Genomic DNA, 19723 nt, shown 5'->3' with positions numbered 1-19723 from the left:
AATACGGTATATTGTTTTGACTTCAATTCTCATTGAAACTCTGCCCCAGGAAAACATTTGATGCCAAAACATAATTTATTTCAGTACACATTTGAAACTCAAAGTTTCAAAGTCAAAAGATAAAAATCTGAGATAAAAATTAACACAAGAGCATTGTGTTGGTTAAATTATCAGTAAGCCTAGCTAAAATAATTCTAAATAGCCTACTGTACTGTATTGGAATTTGTTACATGACTTCATGGAAGATATAAAATATATATTTTTTGATTGATTATGTGCTGTACGGTAGACTCATAGTAGCGATCTTACAGAGTGATTCAAAAATAATACCTGTACACCAAAATCATGATGTGATATTTCAAAACCGAAAAACAATAGAAATCTTTAACTTAGACACATGTGTTGTACATACCTTTATGTTTTGATTTCATGTTTAACAAGTGCTTAATGTGGCCACCACCGTCAGCACGGACAATATCATTCCTCTACTCCTCCCTTATCGGCTTGATGTCGTCGTAAAACATGGGGGGGGGGGGGGGGGGGGACTTGAAGGTATGTACAGCTCGTGTCCAAGCTACAGTTTTTCATTTTTGAAATATTGCGAGATGATTTTGGCGCATTCTTTTTGAATCACCCTGTGTATGCTGCTCATAGGACTCATCTTGTTTTTCTCTTGTTCAACAAATGTCATAAGGTGTCAAGGTCAACAATCTTAATACATTAACGCACATTGGACTAAAGACACAAATGCAGATACAAATTTCTTTTGATAATACAATGACACGGACTGTCCTTTTTTGACCAACGATGCTGACATAGGAACAAGTAGTCCAGCATCACTGCCCCACCAATTGTCACCATCTTTGTGGGAGTGGTTATTAAAATATTCTTGGTAAGCATCCCAGTGCCTCACTTAAAATTGCAGGTTTACAAAATGCACTTTTGATTAACTGTTGTACAATAAAACTGTAGAGTGGAGACGTCAGGAATCACTACAATCTTTGAAAAGTTCCACTTTGATGAAACGGTGAAACTGAGTGTTTATTTTCATCAGCAAAAGGAATGATTTGGCAGTGAAACATTTCGAAATACAAGAGTTCTCAAGTGTGTGCTTTCGTTTTCCACTAACTCAAGACAACTGCTTCTACTGCTGAACAAGGACACTGAATTGGAATTATTCAATGACAAAAGATATTCAGATGATCAATTCTAGAAACACGTTATGCTAAAAATATCTGACTCATGTACATCAAATGCATTTTTCCAACATGCTGGTATAAACAAATTCAGTCTAAAATGTGTGGATGATAAATCCACAGAGTGAAAAGACAAAACTTCATCACACACCACAAAATGACCAATTACTCACTCAGCCAAATTCCAGTTGATGTTTCACTTACATGAATGCCTCTGCTTGATCAAACATGATACAATAAAACACTGCTACATTATCAGCTGGCCCAAAATCAGTTGATGTGTAATCACACAATAGCAGGTCACCTGCTCCCTGCTCTAATTGTTTGATTTTGACTCTTTTTTTTTTTGTATTCCTAAAAAGTACATACTCAACCAGTGAGAATGTTAAAATGCACATTTTTATGATTTCTTCACTCCTCAGTCTTTCATCGCCACCCGATAAGAATGAACTAGCAAATGTAATGCAAAGAAAACAAAACTATTAGGAAAGCTGAAGTCATAAGTCGAAACATGCAACTGATATTTCACCCATTGTTCTTAAATGTTGGTCAAATCTACAACAGTTTGGAGACTCGATCCCAAGCGGGATGAATGTAGGTTAGCCTATGCATGTTATGTAATCCATACACACTTTCAAAAGGTTACAAGGCTACACTATATTTGTGCCTTGGATGCTAAGGACACTTTTCTGTGCAGTACCGCAAATAGATGCCCCCCCCCCCCCTCCTTAACTGAAGAGCTTCACAAAGCATCCATGACAGTAGGGCTTGTCGTTTTGTTCTTTAAACGTGCCCTTGTTAAGTTGCTTGAGGCAGAAGGCACAGACGAAGTGTTCCGGATGGAACTTCTTGGACATGGCTGTGATACAGCGACCCGTGATGGGTTTCTGGCAGCCGGAGCACAGGGAACCACGGCGCTCATGGTAGTGGACTTCACAGTAGGGCTGGCCGTCATGCTCAAAGAAACTTCCATTGACAAACGGCGTGAAACACTCCTGAAGAGAAAGAACGTAAAATAGATGATGTATTGTACTGTATATTCTCACATCGCATCTTACAAGTGCATAAACCAGCGTCAGATACACACCCTGCAAACAAAACACTCCGGGTGCCAGAGCGAGTTGAGCGCTGAGATGTAGTTCTCTACAATGGCTCTCGCGCAACCACCACACTTGGGTGCAAACATGTCAAAGTAATCCTTCCTGCAGTAAGCTTTGCCGTCTTTTTCATGAAACCCTTCAAGGAAAATCACGATCAGACAATTCCGTTCATGTATTCATGAGACAGCGTTTCACCAAGAAGCCACACTACCGTCTGGGTCGAAGAAGCATCCACACTGAGCACAGAAGAAATGTTCAGGGTGCCATGTTCGATCCAGCGCAGTTACAACTTGCTGTAAACATGAGAACACATTGTGGAGGTTGAGTTCACGTTGTAGCACGGTTCAACAACACAAAAGCACGGACGCACATTTAGTATGGGCCCATTGCAGTAGTGGCATCGAGGAGAGAACAGGTTGTGGTAGTCTCTCTCACAGTACGGCTGTCCCTCGCGCTCAAAGAAGTTCCTGGAGCCGATCTCCTCTTGACAGTGCGTGCACACAAAGTGTTCGGGATGCCACGTGCGGCCCATGGCGGTCACCAACTAGACAAACACAAATGAATACACAAGTCATCATCACCACCGAAGAATTTTTGCCTCGGACCACAATATTCAAGTAACCACTGTAGCACCCTATAATGTAATAATTTCCTGAAACTGTAACGTTCCAACGTACCCTCACAGATAGACGCCTATTTTGCTGACGACTGAAGGAAGCACGCACTGCGTGTCTCGCATTTGTTTGTTCATGTGTTTTGTTAAAGAGGACTACATTGAATATATGTGTGAGAGTGACTACTCCAGTGTCCAATAAAGGATCTCTGCTCCTGAGGCTTGTTGCCGGCTATGATTGGCTTAAGAGGCGGAACCAGCCGAATTCGTAAAGATGATGTCACTTCACGTTGCCATTATTATATAATACTATATTTATAGTCAGATATTTATACTATATTTATGTGTTTATTAAACGTTTCAGTCAAGGAGATGATTGTAATTATAACGTGTGTGATGTCACATCAGTTTATGCTATTTAGGCTACGGCTAGTATGCTAACTAGTTTAAATCATGCGTTTAATGTGAATGTCAATTGTTTATATTGTGAATTAACTTGGCAACAGTCGTCTAAGCGGAGTATCAGTACTTTAGTACTTTAGAAGTTTAACGAGCACGGAACTGTCAGGAATCTCCATGCAAGAGAGAAATGAGAATGTGGGGGGAAGAGAGAAATTGATGACAGAAATCTTCGACGTTTGTTGCGAATGGTGGAAAAAACACCACATTCAACATCCAAAGACCTGAAAGCCAACCTGGAACAGTCTGGGATCATGGTTTCAAGAAGTACCATATGCCACACACTGAGCCAAAAACAGAGCTTCATGGTTGAAGACCATTCCTGAGACAAACATAAAATAGAATGGCTAACCTTTGCCAAGGTGCACCTGCCTGGACAAACAACAATTCTTTTGGGAAAATGTTCTGTGGACAAATGAAACAAAAATAGAGCTCTTCGGCAACGCACGCTAACAGTTTGTTTACAGAAAGCGCAATGAAGCTTCCAATGAAAAGAACACCCTGCCTACAGTTAGGCATGGTGAGGATCTATAATTCTGTGCGGCTGCTTTGCTGCATGTAGTACTGGAGGCCTTGATTGTATCACAGGAATCATGAAATCAGAGAATTATCAACACATTCTAGGGAGAAATGTCTTACTAAGTGTTGGACAACTTGATTTGAGTCGAAGGTCATGGGTCCTCCAGCAAGACAGAGACTCAAAGTACACATCCAAAAGCACACAGGAATGGTTAAAAAGGAAAAAGTACTGTTTTAAAATATTCAGCAATGACTCCGGATCTCAATCCGATTCAAAATCTTTGATATGAGCTGAAATGTGCCATTGGGAAAAGAAACTTGCAAACATTCAAGAGCTGGAACAATTTGCAAAGGGAGAGTGGGGGGAAATACCAGCGGAGAAGTGCAAGAAGCTTAAGGATGGCTACAAGAAACGTTTGGAAGCTGTCATCACTGCCAAAGGGTGTGCAGCCAAATATCAAAGAGGGGTGCCATCATTGCTGAACATGCTGTGTTTTCTATTTTTTCTTTGGAATTACAAAATGTACGCTGAAAAACAATTTCCTTTGTTGAATTACTTTGGACATCCTGATGATATAAAATTGGTACATTTCCATTGATTTCTCAATATATTGTCAAGATCATGCAAAAAATGAAGGGGTGCTAATAACAGTGAGCAGGACTGTAATACCTTATTCCATTATTGGGGATTTATTACATTTTAAGGTGGGTGTTTTTATCCCAAAACTTACAATGTATAACATGACATAATTTAGTTCTACATTTTGTGGTTTGAGAATCTAACACTATTATAATTTTAGTATTAAGTGTTTGAGTTTATTTCACTCCCCCCAAAGTGCATTTTTAACACAGATTTAAATGGAGGTCAGTGTTGGAGTTATTTTACAGTGTTGATTTATTTAGTGTTAAACTAACTCCGCCCACTTGATGAGAACTGCTTTGCCGCAAAGACTTCTGGGATATGTTATAATATATATGATAAAAAAAATCGAATATGGTATTACATCAGCAGTAAAAATGTTACTACAATATCAGTCAGAATTATTTTATTACATTTTGGTCAAGTGAAAAGCCAATTTGACGTCATTTTCAGTCAATTATGACATTATAGTGTGCTACAATCATCTCACCTGTCCCACAATTGGCTTGAAGCAGGCGCCACAAACTCCTTTCGCCACCGTCTGCACGCCTAGTTTGTTGAGGTCCGACTGCAGGCTCCCAAGCATGTTGTCCAGCTTGTTGACCTGTGTCTGCGGACCGCCAGGAGCACCCCCTTTACCTTGAGCCATCTGAGGAGGCGAAAAGGTTGAAAATACACCTAATAGCTCATTATGTTAATGGGAAGCATTTAAAAAGGTGCAGCAGACAGAAAGTGGAGAAAAAAAAGAGATGAGGGCTCATGCCTGCACTGAGGAGAAGAGTGGGTCATAGTCAGTTTGGCAGCCGACAGATACCAAGACTTTCGGTGCAACTGGTGGAACACTTTCCACTGGTGTAGGTCGATGTGAGGTTTTATGACTAGACAGAGGGGGTTCTAGTTTGCGGGCAGGTGGTTCCTGAACGGGTGCTGGTGAAGCTGTTAATATGTGCTGAGGCGGAGCTGTGACTTGCTCTTGGCTGTGAGGAGGATGAGGCGGAGGTAGAGGGGGTGGAGGTAAAGGAGCAGGAGGCTGCTGCACTGGGAGCATTTGCTTAGGTTCTTCTGTGATAGGAGGATGACGAGGAAAAGGAGGTGACTGAGGCGGGAGAACCCGCGTCACGGCAACAGGTGAATCGGGCGCAATTACGATCTAAAGTGGAAGAGACACACATAGAAAGGGAGCACACAGAGAAACGGTGCACTGAGGGTGAATCAACTGCGGGGGGGGGGGGGGGGGGGGGGTTCACTGCAGCCAACCTTGTCCACCTCGCCGAGCGTTCCATCATGACGGAAGCGTTGCGGCTTGGACGTGACGACGACCCCGTCCGTCAGCCAGTCATCCGACTGTTTACGTCGACGCTCGCAGCGGTTGATGCCAAACTTGCCCTGAAGCTCCTCTATGAGGCGGTCCTGGGAGGAGTTCTTGTTGACAATGACGGACCCCATTTTCCTGCGCAGGAGACCGTCTCGATACATCGGGTGCACATTGGGGGTCTCCTTAGTGCGCCTGATCACAGATTTGATCTAAACAGGAATGCCGAGCGGCTCGGCGTCAATCCACGGTAACCGCGGCTCAGTGATGAACGGCAAGAGCACACCGAGCAGGTGAGTCACATGATGACGCTTCCAATCACCCACAGGCAGGCGTGCAGTAGTAGGGGGGAGGGGCTTAAGTGGCATACTCTTCCATGCTGTGGCAAACCCTTATATTCTTCACAAACCCTTGAGTAACACAAATAACTTCACTGTAAAAAAATAAAAATAATAATAAAAAAAGAAGAAGAGTAATAGTTACTTGAAAAAACCTAGTAACATTTTTTCATTCAGAAATTTAAGAACTATTTACCAGTTTTTTATAGATAAAAAAAAAGCCATGTAAGTGTTGAGGGACCAACCCATGACCTTCAGCTTGGGTGACAGCCACTCTACCACCTGAGTCATGCCACTCACCTGTATGTTAGTATATTGCTGGAGTCAGGCGGAATCCTCATACCTCCACGAGACTGGTTTTGGTGTCATTTTGGACACACCAGTAATGCAGTGTAGTAGCAAACAGCAAGCGTGGCATGGCTTAGGTGGTAGCGTGTCTATCTTCCAAACTGAAGGTCATGAGCTTGTTCCTCAATGCTTTCATAGTTTTTTTTTTTTTAATAAACTAGTCAAATGTACTCAAAACTTTCCTTGTAAAATGTACTTACAATAAAAAAAAACTAACTAGGTTTTTTTTAGTAAATAAATTACTTAAGTAAATATTACTCCCCCCCCCCACTTTTTTTTTGTGTGTTGAGCTAACCTTTCTAGGTAACACATGAGTAAAACAGCAAAGCAATCTATGTTAACTCATTCCCTCCCAGCCATTTTCACTGAGGCAACCCCCTTAGCTCCCGGCTGTTTTACTGGATTTTGACCAATTTTGCAAGGCCCACAGAATATTGTGTTCTATTGCTCCAAAAACATGGAACCTATCAAAAGAAAAAGTAGTCTCTTCTTTCATCAGTAAAAAGTACATTTGTATCCGTTTTGCAGCAATTAGCATTAGAATATAGCTACGTTTCATCATTATTCACAAACCTGTTCAAAACAGTGGGGAAAAGAGCTTTTTGCAACATAGCCCTGGTTGATCTTATACTCTGCTGCCACCTGCTGGCCGTTTTTTTTGGTAATAACTACCATTGCTTTAAGCCACCTCTTCATGTCAGAGGCTGTAATCAAAGCTGTCTGTATGCTCTAGCACACAAAAAAACATTATGGGAGCAAATTAGTTAACAGCCTAACATCAAGACTGAGGTATTCATTCATAAATTAGAGAAAATGTGCCGAGAGGGATTTTCATCTGCTGTGTTTCACTCTCCACAAATAACAAGCGCAAGGTGCAGCTGCAGGCACGAGCTGGTCGTTAGTCAACGCTCCAATAAGCAAACGTTACAGGTGAATAACGCAAGGCCATCCTGCATTGAGCAAGCGAGATTCCTACGTGTCCCGAGGCCGACACTCTGTCCATATTGGGCGGCTGCAACAAAAGCAGGTCCAGGCCGACGTCTGGCGACCCGGGACATGTGGACGGCGTCATGGAGTCGTCCATCCAGCTAGCTTCCGTCAGTGGAGTCACGCTCCCGTCTGTGTACAGCCTCTCGGTGTAAGGCGTCATGGTGCCATCAAGTCCGTCATGGAGGGACATGGACAGCTCTTCATCAGCCCAATCCAGATCTCCATTGGTGTCGGTACCTCCGTCCACCGATTCGCTGGTGCAGGTGAACATGTCGGGCTGCACGCTGTTTCTGTCCATGGGCAGGATGAGCTCCTCCTGCACCTCGGGGGCTCCTCTGCCAAGGCAGTGCGCCTCCATGCGCAGCTGCAGATCCTTCTCGTTGGCTGCTGATTGGCTCTGTGAAAAACTCATTTCCAGCAGCTTGTCCAGCGCTTCATCTAGAGAGGGTTCTCGTACAGGGAGCTGATGCAGAGGGAGGGGGCTGGCAGTCATAGGTGAGGGAATATTGGCCAGAGAGACCGGGGAGGAGAGTTTGAGGGAGTTATTGGTGAGGGGCGGAGACACAGAGGAAGTACAAGGGAGAGGTGAAGGAGTCTTTGGTACAGACACAGGAGGGGTGAGGGAGTGAAGGGGTGAGGCTGAGAGATTCATGCTCGAATCGTGGATGGCAACGGAGCCGTTGATCAAATTGTCAGCCGCCGGGGGTGAAACACGCTCTACACACGGACTCGGTGATTTGGAAGTCTTGTGGTCCAAGACTGTGTTTACCGAAGTCATTGAGGGAGTAGTGGATGGGCTTGAACTGTTCCTCTGCTGGTTGTTCCTAGCGGAAGCAGTGAGGACGAGCAGGGAATTGTTTGGTGTTGTCGGAAAAGCGGCAAACGCATCTGCGACAGAGTCCAGATCACTGGTGGCAGAAAGGCTCGATATGGGACTGTGACAAGCGAGACGGTTCAAATAGGCCGCTGACGAGCCTCGGTCCACTCCGTCCTCATCTATGTGCAGTTCTAAAGCAGCGGGCAAAGAGAAGAGAGGAGAGGCACAGGCAGACGGGTGGGACAGACTGAGGAAAGGAGAAGCCACTGAGCTGACGAAGGTAGAGACTGGAGGATGAGGAGGGGCGGAAGAAGAGCTGGGCTAGAAACACAGAAATGAGAGTAAGCCAGAACGCGGGCACAGAGGAACCATCCGGAAAATGACGGGATTTTTTTTACTCTTGTTTTATACCTTGAAGTCCGACAAAGAGGCCATCAGCTCATCTAACTCTCTTGTGGCACATGAAGCTGAAATCCGTGCCTGCTGTTGAGAGGCGCTGTCCATATCACTGTGGTGAGGAGAAGGGCTGGTAGATAGAATACATAGTCGTTACCTTTAAAAATGAAACGACTGCCAAAATAGCAATTGTTCTAAATGTAATCCTGGGAGCAGAAAGAAAATCCTGACATGTGTGACATGATGACCCTCAATAAGACATCCTAACCTGGTTGAAGGCACTGAACCCTCTAGCTCATCCAGAAGACTCTCCATTGTGGGTCGGACCTCATCGTGCCTTGTTCCTTTCCTCTTGGGCTCCTCCTCCTGAGGGGGAGGGCTCACTCTGATGTCAGGGGCATTGCCATTCTCATAGTGGGTGATGCTGGTGGATGGTAGGGGTGGGGCCCTCTCCTCTGTGAAAACATGGACACCACTTAATCCGGTCCATGTTAACAGGTCTGATGAAGTCCAAACCTGTTAACGGCATACCTGTAGTGGGGAATGAAGGGGAGCTCTGTTGAACCGCATTAAGTTCCAGAAGCAGTCTGTCAAGCTCCGACAAGTTGCTGCCCAGGGCAGAGGTCATGGCTGCTGTTGATGAGTCTGATGATTTTTGTTTGTTTGGAAAGCTAAGGAAGAGAAGTAAGAAGTTATTACGTAAAAAATAACACAATTTAATAATAATAAATAAATAAATAATAGCCTGTACATGGGGAATTCCAGTGGCAACGCAGCAGACATGTCCACGTCAAAAATTAGCAGTAATAAATGTAATAATAATGCATATATTTGTGGAGACTGGGGTCAAGAATTTCACAAGTTACTTAGATCTTAACTCCTTTGCTCCCAAAAACGTATAAATACGGTCTGTTTTAAATGTCCCAAAGACGTATTTATACGCTTTTTTGTTTTATGCTAGAGTATACAGAAGGCTTTGATGCAGCCTCTCAACTGCAAAGAACGGTTGAAGAAATTGTAGTTATTACACAAACGGCCAGCAGGTGGAAGCAGAGCATAGGAAATGAAGCAGAGCCATGTTGAAAAACCAAAATCAGAATTCTAAATAGATTTATGAATAATGATGAAACTTAGAGCTTTAATATTTCCTTTGGTAGGTTTCATGTTTTTATAGTAATACAATACAATATTCTATGGGCCTTGCAAAATCAGTCGAAATCCAGCCGGGAGTGAAGGGGGTTGATTCTGTGAAAATGGCTGGATGTGAATGAGTTCATATGAAAGGAAAAATGCACTGAGCTATCACCAATGTCTTACAAATGCAATTATGCCATCTCGTGGCAAAAAAATGACCTCAACACAAATCAATATCACACTTGCTTTTTTTTTTTACAGTACAGTATCTTTTTAATTTTAACTCAGTTATATGAATCAAGAAATTACTTTATAAATGACTAATTTCACCCCCATTTTTATGTTTATAAGAGTTTGAAAACTGAAACAAATATTTTATTGTACATTTTCTTGTATATTTAAAACAGATATAAAATTTGTGATTAATCATGAGTTAACTATTGAAGTCATGCAATTAATTACGCAAAAAAAAAAATCTTCTGACACACCTAATATACATAATTAATAATAATTATATTTTATTAGAATTATATCATCACATGATTTTTTTTTAAATAAGTTACACCAGTTAAAAACAAGCAAGCAAGAAGCAACAAAACACAACAATGATGCCAAGAGAGCAGCATGCTAACCTGTAGACGTGGTCTTCTTCAATATGAGACGGAGAGCTGCTACTGTCCCTCGACCATGAGCTCTTCTGAGCGGAACCTAAAGACTGCAGCCATTTTAAAACCAGTTATACGCACGGACTCCAAAGCAAGGACTTGGCATTTTCTAGAGATAGACCGATATGCTTTTTTCAGGGCCGATACCGATACAGATTATCGATAAATAGATAGATAGATAGATATTTGAAGCCGATATACATTTGCAGGAAGAAAAAAAATTGGTGTCAAAATTTTTAATAATAAAATAATAATAAAAACTCCAGCACTTGACTGCTTAAATGCCTTCAAACACATGTTTATTAAGCATCTTTTGTGATTTGCAACATGTTAAAGGTTTTTTGTTTGCCATCAGCTTTTGCACCAACTATAATGCCAACTCCCAAATAGTTACTGATTTGCGGGCTAACTGTTAAGTCTCAGGCTAACCATTCACCCGCACCCTAAACCCGGGATAACTCCCAAATAGCCGCTAAAAAAACTGCTATCAGGTCATACCATCAGCTCACGGGATAATCTAATAGCCGCTAATTCGCGAGCTAACGGTTAGCTCGTGGGCTAACCATTCACCCGCACGCTAACTCCCAAATAGCTGCTAATTCACGAGCTAACTGTTAGCTCTGTTATAACTCCCAAATAGCCGCTAAAAACAGTGGCTAACCTAATAGCCGTTAATTGCTAACGGCTAGCTCGCGAGCTAATAACCGCTAATTGCAGCTTATTGGCTGTTAGCACTGCACGAGCAACCAATCAGGTGGTGCTGTAGGCGGGCCAATGCTGCAGGGAAAGCTGCTGACTCAGAGCAGACGGAGGAGAAAAGCGCCCATCGGAGCAAAAATAAAACATTTTAATATATCGGCCATCAAAACAAAAAAATAGGCCGATGCCGATATTATAAAATGCTGAATATCGGCGCCGATTATCTGTTGGGCCGATTACCGGTCTATCCCTAGCATTTTCAAAGCTTTTCTGATGCAAATCCATTTGTAACATCACGCACAGATAAAGAATCAATGTTAATCTTCCCCTTTTTTTTATCCATCTTAGTTTTTTTCTTTAAAATCATGCGTTTGTGTTTGAGAAATGTTTTAGTAAAATAGGATGTGTACCTGCTGAGAGGAATGGTGGGAGTGGTCTTGCAGCGAACCATTCAGAGCCTCAGCTGAGGGCGGAGGAGGGACTGGAGGTGGAACTGATTGATCCTGGTAATAACTCCCACTGCTGGGGATGGAGTAGGGGGTCTCGTCTGGCAAAAACACGGGTCGCTTGGAAATGTGGGACGTGGTCGATTCCAGATCAGCCAATAACGCGTCTGCAAGATAAAGTTCACATTAGCATTTTTTTGCCAAAGGAATACATACTGTACATTATCATGGTCTTGCATATTTGCATATTCGTGTTTGTGTTCTCATTCCAACCTGTCACCAAAAAGCAATTCACTCCTTAATACCACCATCATGACTAAACATACTGACCTTTCAAAAACATCCCCAACATTCTTTGCCCATCAGTCCGTCACTATAAATACAACCCTGTTGTCAATGGCTCGCTACCTGTCCTCCAATTAGCCTCCACCTTTGAGAAACGTGGATCTGGATCCATGTGATTGTTCGTGTTTCTGAACCCTTTCCAGGGCAGGGATTGTGTCACACTGCTTAGTGGCCGACGGAATGCAAGAATAAAATAGACTCTTACATCACACAACGTGTCCAGCGGCTGCATACTTTGACACTTGGAACACTTATGGCACATTTGAATCACAAGGAAAGGACGACGATCGATGATTATATGTATACAAAGAATATCATCTGCTTTTACAATGAATCTTTTTTTTTTTACAATACATGTACAAGAGAAAGAATCCCTCATCTCAGTCAGTCAACACAAACTCAGTCGAGGTACAATAAAATAGTTTTTTTTAAAAAACGTTAACAAATACATCAACCTCCGTATTTAAACTTGGGCTCCATAAAAAGGTCCGAATCCGTACTCACATTCTTGCTGCACCTGTTGCATGTGTCCATCCACAGCAATGCGTCAAGTAGACAAAGATAGTTAGGGAACAAGAGCAATGATATACTGCTACAGGGGGGGAGGGGTCTGCACCCAACTTGCACCACAGTGTCCCTTAAATCGCAATAATCTAAATCATGAGATTCAATAAAGAAATCAAAATCTCAATCCAAGATACTAAATGGTGGTGGCAAAAATAGGATTTGAAACGACAATCTACCAATATGCGACAGATGAAATCCCGGGTGCACATGTTCTGACACATATATGCATCTTGGCATCCTGTCCATGGGACACATGTTGAATTTGGCGGCTTTACCATAAACCGCATGGGACCTCCTGCCTATTTAAAGCGCTAAGCCCAGTGAGCAGCCCGTGTCTGCGCAAATGAGCGGAAATATCACAGCCTTCTCAAAATAATCTGCACCTGGCGCTGACACGCTGAACAAGCTCTCGCTGACGTTGACCGTCGCTTTAAACACAAAGCCTCGAGGAAGGAAAAATACCAGTGTTGGATTTGACTGTGTGTTTTATACATATTGTAAACACTTGCCTCACACCTTCAATATATAAAAAATAAAATAAAAATGGAATCCGTGTCAACACATAACTCATTTTGGTAACCTGTTCCTAGAAAGCTTTCTTACCCTGGCAAAGAAAGCCTACTTCATTTCAAAATACTGTGCCACTTTCTGAAATCACAATTTGGACTAGCATTTACATAACTACCCAACAAAGACGGAAGAAACTGTATAAAATTACACACGAGTACAAGAAAATAAACTAGGGTGAACGGACGTCAGAGTTTAAAGGGATACTTGACTCATTGAGCCATTTTTAACAGTAAGAAAATATTTTGTCTGTAATTAATGTGAGTGATCAGTATTTTTCATTCATATCTTTAAAAACTCATTTTGCAACTCGCTGTCGAGTGAAGATGGCCTCACCTGTGCTGAGGAAGCAGGTAACGACCAATCGTGGCTGAGTTTGCTGACCAAACCCAGAAAATAGCTGAGCACGATTGGTCGTTAGCTACTTCCTTAGCACATGTTAGCTACTTCCTCAGCACAAGTGACGTCATCTTCACTCAACAGCAAGTGGGGGAAAAAAAAGTGGTTTTAAAAAGTATTAATTGTATGTGAAAAATAATGAAGTTATCAAATTAATTAAACTATAACATAAAAATATGAAGTATCCAATACTACAAGAGATTTATTTTCTTCTACCTTTCATCATTTATTTTCTTTTATTATTATAATTTTTTGCAGACTTTGTTTTTCATAATTTTTCTTTCTGTCAAATTTCTTACATTTTTTGGCAATTGAATGGACATTTATGGGCTAGTTTTTTTTTTTTATATATATATATTTTTTTTAATTCTCTGCTATCAGTTTTTTTGCAATAAATTTTTGGCATTTTATGGTAATTTGGGGCATTCCTTGTTTTTGGAAATGTTAGGGTTACCTTTTAAACATTTTCTTTCCTGACATTTTTTAAATACATTTTCTGACTTTTGTCTGACATTTTATGGACATTTTGGAGATTTCTTCTTTTGTTTTTTGGCCATTTTATAGTTACTTTTTAAAAGTTTTTTCCCCCTCTGTTTTTTCTCTCAGATTCTCTGAAATTTTTGGCATTTTCAGGGATATTTTATGGTAATGTCCTGCTTTTCGTCTTCCCTTTTTGCCATTTTTAGGTAATTTTAAAAACTTTTCATCTACCTTTAATCTCTCTTTTTCTGACAACTTAAATTTTTTTAATGACATTTGTAAAAATATTTAATTATTCCGTTTTGAATGTAAATTATTAATTCATTTAAAGGATCTTTGTGCAGTTTGTCACTTATTTACTCACGACTGTCACCTCTGGCCCAAAGTGTAACTGCAACATCTGTGTCGGGCTCGTGCAAGTACGCGCACGATCTTAAAGCGACAGCCACAGTTGACAAACGAAGACATGACTTGAAATGAGGTAAGAAAAACTCCGCCCCTCCCCTCCCCTCCCCAAAGAAACTGTGGAGTGTGATTGTCCGCAGGTGCAGTCAGGGCTCTTCATACTCATGGAGAACGCATGATGTAGAAAAAGCTTTAAAATTACCTTTATAAACTGTACAATGCATCTTTAAAGAATATTTGACAAAAATAAAAAAAGTATTCTACCAATTTTTTGAAGACATCCACAGGTGAGGGACTAAAGAGCCACATGTGGTCCCAGAGCCGCAGGTTGCAGACCCCTGCTCTAAACACACGTTCAGTTGAACGCTGAACTCTTGTAGGCCAACAATTTCCTGTTTTAAAAGGCAAAGAAGATTTCTCCCAGTAGAGGGCAGTATTGAGTGTTGCATGAGGATGACAGCGTGTGTTTGCCTGTGTCCCCAAATGTGGTTGACAAAGTGATAGAAGCAGTCAGATTGAAAACAGGCACTGCAAGCCAAGCCACAGACTCATCGTTTCCATTCCAAACGGGGACTTGAAGCCAGAGGACAAAGTCCAATTCTGCTCCAACAGTAAACGGACTCAATCGTTCATTGTGCGGCCTCTGGAGAAAACATGTCAGCCAGAAATTTACGGCCGGCGTTTCAACTCGAATCCATCAGTCAAATGCAGCATCTGCGTCTGACTGGGCTAACCAACAGTCAGTCCGTGGATACAAACAGTACACATTCTTGCGGCAGCGGGTCTTGTCCGGTCTTGTCCGTGCACCCGCACGAGGCTCGGCCGCCGCGCAGCCCTCCAGCTTTTATCAGATGTGAAGGTTGATGCCGCATTCCGCACATTCCTTTGTCCAATGTGCCGAAAGAAAGCAACGAGGCTCGGAAGGCAATGTATAATTAGCCCTATCCAGTCATTTCATACCCACACCTGTCTTGACAGGAAAGCGGACTCGATCGTGCTGAAAATGAAAATAATGACAACAATTTTGACAATTACAAGATGCGCTCCGCTAACTAGTGCATACTTTGAATTCCACAAGAGTGAGGACGATGTTGTCCATGCTATAACAGCGTACTGTAGTTACTGCAGAGAGCAGCAAAGAGTACGGCGTTTAATCCTTTCTATTAACACATGGGCCATGGGGATGGGTCACCGGGGTGCACGGCTCACCTGTTTACGGACCCACGATGAAACCTTAGACCGGGGGTGTCAAGCATACGGCCCACGGGCCGGATCGGGTTTAATCCGGCCCCGCGAGACAAATTTGGAAAGTAAAAAAAATAATAATTTGTAATGTCGGACCAATTAACTCATTCACTGCCATTGACGGTTATAGACGTCAAAAATTCATTTGAACTATTTCTATTAGTTTAACTTTTTTTTCACTTTTGTTAAGAGTATGAAAACCTAGATTTTTTTTAATTGTACAGTAGAACAGATATAAAATTAGTGATTAATCATGAGTTAACTAGTGAAGTCATGCGATTAATTACGATTAAAAAATTTAATTAAATTCAATTTTTGATTGTAATTAACTGCATGACTTCAATAGTTAACTCCCCATTAATCACAATTTTTCATATCTGTTCTAAATGTACAGTAATTTTTTTCTAGGTTTTCATACACTTGTTAACAAAAGTGAGAAAAAAAATTAACTAATAGAATCAAGTTTAAAACAAAATTAAAAAAATTGTATGCGACCTCCAGCATAAAACACATTTAAGAAAATGGAATGAAATTGCAATTGCAACAATAAACATAGCCCCCCCCCTAAAAAAATTGCAGTCTCCCTGGGACCACAACATTGCAACGATAGAGATCGACCAATCATTGGTGTAATTGATTATCATCGCCGACATTCAGCATTTTGACAAATATAGTAACAAAAACAAGACCTCACACACACACACAATAGAGATTACGCATTTAAGTCTTTAACTTTAAGATATGGTGATGAACCTTGGAAGGTCCCTGAACTTTTAATTAGAATTGTAAAACAAAGATGTCTATTGACCAAGATAAAAATAAATACAAACTACAATATCTTGCAAATCTAAAATTCTACAAAGAGTTGTATTTTGTATTTATTTATTTTTTTCTTTCAATTTTGACACCAATATTTTCCTTTTTAGTGAAAATGAATATCGGCTCCAAATATCGGTTATTGGCTTCCGTGACTAATAATAATAATAATAATAATAATAATAATAATAATAATAATAATAATAATAATAATAAAAAATAAAAAAATCGGTATTGGTCCTGACAAAATCATATCAATCTATTTCTACTCAACAAATTACTACAAAATGATCAACGGACCAAGACTACAAGCGAGAATGAGAGAAGAAGAAAGAAGACGAGAGAGAACGTCGAAAGACAGACTCGTCAGCCCGAAGCTGTCGACTCCCAGCAGCGTTTCCAACAGTGGCCTTCAGCGCTGACTCCTGTTTCCTCAGGATGTGGGGCAGGGTCTGTTGCCTAAGCGATGAGGTCAGCCATGCCGCTCTCCCTTCCCCAGAACCAGAACAGGATGGGCGGGGAGTTCGGGAACGAAAGTGATTTACAGCCAGGAGCTTCCGTCGGTGAGCCCGGCGTTTTTTTTTGCCGGGGTGCGACCATCATAGGGTGACGATAGCGAGTCGGGTTACGCTCACTGTGAAGACGACTTTTAACATGCCATTCAAGAGCACGTCGGCTCAAACTCCGGCAACAAGGAACATAATCAGCTGATATAGCCGAGTACTGCTGCGGGTGGAGAAAGGCGGTTTCTGCATCTACAATCGAACAAACCACAGTACATCTGATATCGTCTTTACTTGAATCAGCGAACATGAAATCTTGCTACAGCAAGATGTAGTCATTAATGCGTCATGAGGTCCGTTTTTTGTTTTTTTTCCAGCTGAAATGTCAATCAGGGTTGTTTTTGGTGATGTAGCGATTGTTTTGTTTTTGGCAGGTTTCGTTCAAGGTTGCAAAAGTTACAAAGGCGTTCCTCGGAAACACTTTTTCTTGTCGCAAACAAATTTGGAACATGTTCAAAATCATCTGTGTTGTAACTTGATGCATCTCTGTCAGTTTTGCTGTATTTTGTTTACTTACTAAGCAAAATAAAGTAAAAATAGTTTACTTTAGTAGTTAACAGCTGCGTGAACTAGGGGTGTTAGAGAAAATCGATTCTGCAATATATCGCGATATTACAGCCCGCAATTCTCGAATCGATTCAATATGCGGCCAAATCGATTTTAAGCATCAATTTTTTTATGGGAATATTCAACAAAACGTCTTATTTAGGGTTAGGATTTACACATTAACTCATTCACTGCCATTGACGGCTATAGACGTCAAAAATGCATTTGAACTATTCTTATTAGTAGAATCAATCAAAAGCGGGGGTTCGCACAGCTGAATTTGCATATGCAGACCAGACGCAAAAATGCTCAATCTGTCCGGAGAAGAAGAACATTTGCATATGCCACTGATAGTAGCTTGCCTCCGCAACTTGGCTGGAAGGAAAACAGCCCAAAAATGTCTCAGACCGGCCAAAACAAATCCCTTTAAGTATTGCTGAATAATCATATGCAAGTACCCGTACTAGTTGAGAAAAATGTGGCATTGTGGCACCTGTATTATGCATTACATATAGCGCAAAAGACTTACAGTTAACCATCGCAAGGCTGTGTGGTTTACAGGATGTGACATAAATACCGTTTGTCTTTACATATCCACGGTGTGCCATTGGGGAAGCTGAAAGCTCGCCCATTTGCAAATTACCAAGGGGGGCACAGCTCTGCCTCTTGGGGCAACAAGCATGGAGCCAAGAGTAGCGACAGGTCACGACCCACAAAGTATTTGGCCTTGGAGCCTGCATCAGAGCAATGTTTGACATTCTTCTGCAGCCTCGCCCCCGCCTTCAAACTTGGGCTTCTTCAGCCAAACTGCAGGCTCATTTTTAACAAACAATCAGCCCTTTCACGAAGCCAAGGCGGCTACGACTCCAAATAAATCCTGGAGGTGTTCACAACAATAAGGCAAAGTGGTTCAACATCCCACCATTGAAATGATTTAAGTAGCATTTGTTGACAGCTTTTCTAAAATGCGAATTCCACAGCATGGATTAGCAGACGGACAACTACAGATTGAGGAGGTGGTGGTTATTTGTGCTCATACATTAAAAAACATCTCATGGGCCAAGCATTAGAGAAACCCCATGAATGACTGACCCCTCCCCCCCAAAAAGGGCTTGTAATTGACTGTAAAACCAAAAATACAGGCGAATGACTCATTTTGTCTAAATTATTTTTGCTCAAATGTTTCCTTAGCAACAAAGCAGTACTGTCATTGCTTTGCTCTGAGCACACACACAAAAATGGGCGAGCTTTCAGCGATAACGGAGGATAGGTCATGTGGGGTTTTTTTAATGCTCAAATTGACAACTGTAGTGTCAATGCTATGTGAGAATTACTTGATGTCACTTTGCAGAGGCTCGCTAATAAAGTATCATTGCCTGGATGTTGAAATTGACAATGTGATCAATTGGATTTGTAGAGTGTATCATGTGTTTTCTGTCTTTTCTTCTTGTGAAGACAGTCAATAAGGGGACAATCAGGCCTGTTGGATCGTCCACCTCTACGCACACAATCCGCAACTTGGTCAAGCAAAAGTTGACCGCTAGTCATCAAAAGGCCGCTCAAATAGACCTGCAGTCTATCTTGATAAATACATTGCACGAATTATTAAAAATGGAAACCCGCTGACGTCCTAACGTGAGGGACTTTTAAAAGGTAAATGCTAGCGATGACCAGCCGCTAGGGTAACACTGGTAGGATTGCCGAAGAAACACCAACGAGCTCAAATATGAAAATAGTCAAATGCATAAATTATTACGTTCAGGGCAAAGTTAGCCTCAACACAGGAATGTGTCTCAAAGTGAAGGGAGAAACTTTTCCTTGTCACGTTGACTCCTCCGCCCTGCTTTCCCCGCTACAATCACGAGCACGACCCTTTGCAATGCAACATTAGGCTGCTACTCACCCAGGTCGTCCATGCTGAGTGCCCGCTTCGACCCGTGTCACTCTATGCTCCACAGATCCTCAAACGCTATGAACCAAGTGTGAGCTTTCCTCCGCAAACTTCACCGCTGATTCTCGCCCTGGAAGTTGGTCGGGGTCGTTCACGTGAACGCGCGAACTGCGTGTACTTCGCCAGAGCGCGCACCTGGCATTCAACGCGCATAGATCTCGGAGCGA

At 41.8% G+C, this 19723-nt stretch overlaps 1 protein-coding gene across 1 annotated transcript; it reads right to left on the bottom strand.

The window, feature by feature from the left end:
* Nucleotides 1-19: 19 nt before the first annotated feature.
* LOC147174162 (uncharacterized) lies at nucleotides 20-19660 on the bottom strand. Its single transcript, XM_086076744.1, has 14 exons — nucleotides 19509-19660; nucleotides 11637-11839; nucleotides 10495-10577; nucleotides 9260-9399; nucleotides 8997-9183; nucleotides 8744-8858; nucleotides 7502-8653; nucleotides 5785-6051; nucleotides 5291-5677; nucleotides 5018-5176; nucleotides 2667-2840; nucleotides 2508-2589; nucleotides 2284-2432; nucleotides 20-2191 (listed from the first exon to the last, which is right to left on the bottom strand). The coding sequence occupies exons 1-14, from the start codon at nucleotides 19519-19521 to the stop codon at nucleotides 1925-1927; spliced, it is 3378 nt and encodes a 1125-aa protein (XP_085932870.1). The 5' UTR covers nucleotides 19522-19660; the 3' UTR covers nucleotides 20-1924.
* Between the last annotated feature and the right edge of the window lie 63 nt (nucleotides 19661-19723).

This window comes from Leptonotus elevatus, chromosome 5 (genome assembly GCF_054856555.1).
Source record: "Leptonotus elevatus isolate MCC_2025b chromosome 5, RoL_Lele_1.0, whole genome shotgun sequence".
NCBI lineage: Eukaryota > Metazoa > Chordata > Actinopteri > Syngnathiformes > Syngnathidae > Leptonotus > Leptonotus elevatus.
This window is presented reverse-complemented; position numbering and strand designations above follow the sequence as displayed.

Coding starts and splice junctions, on each gene's coding strand:
- LOC147174162 (XM_086076744.1), bottom strand. Junction 9,400..10,494: donor GAAGAAGACCACGTCTACAG/GTTAGCATGCTG, acceptor TCTCTTCCTTAG/CTTTCCAAACAAACAAAAAT. Junction 8,654..8,743: donor CCTCTTTGTCGGACTTCAAG/GTATAAAACAAG, acceptor CTGTGTTTCTAG/CCCAGCTCTTCTTCCGCCCC.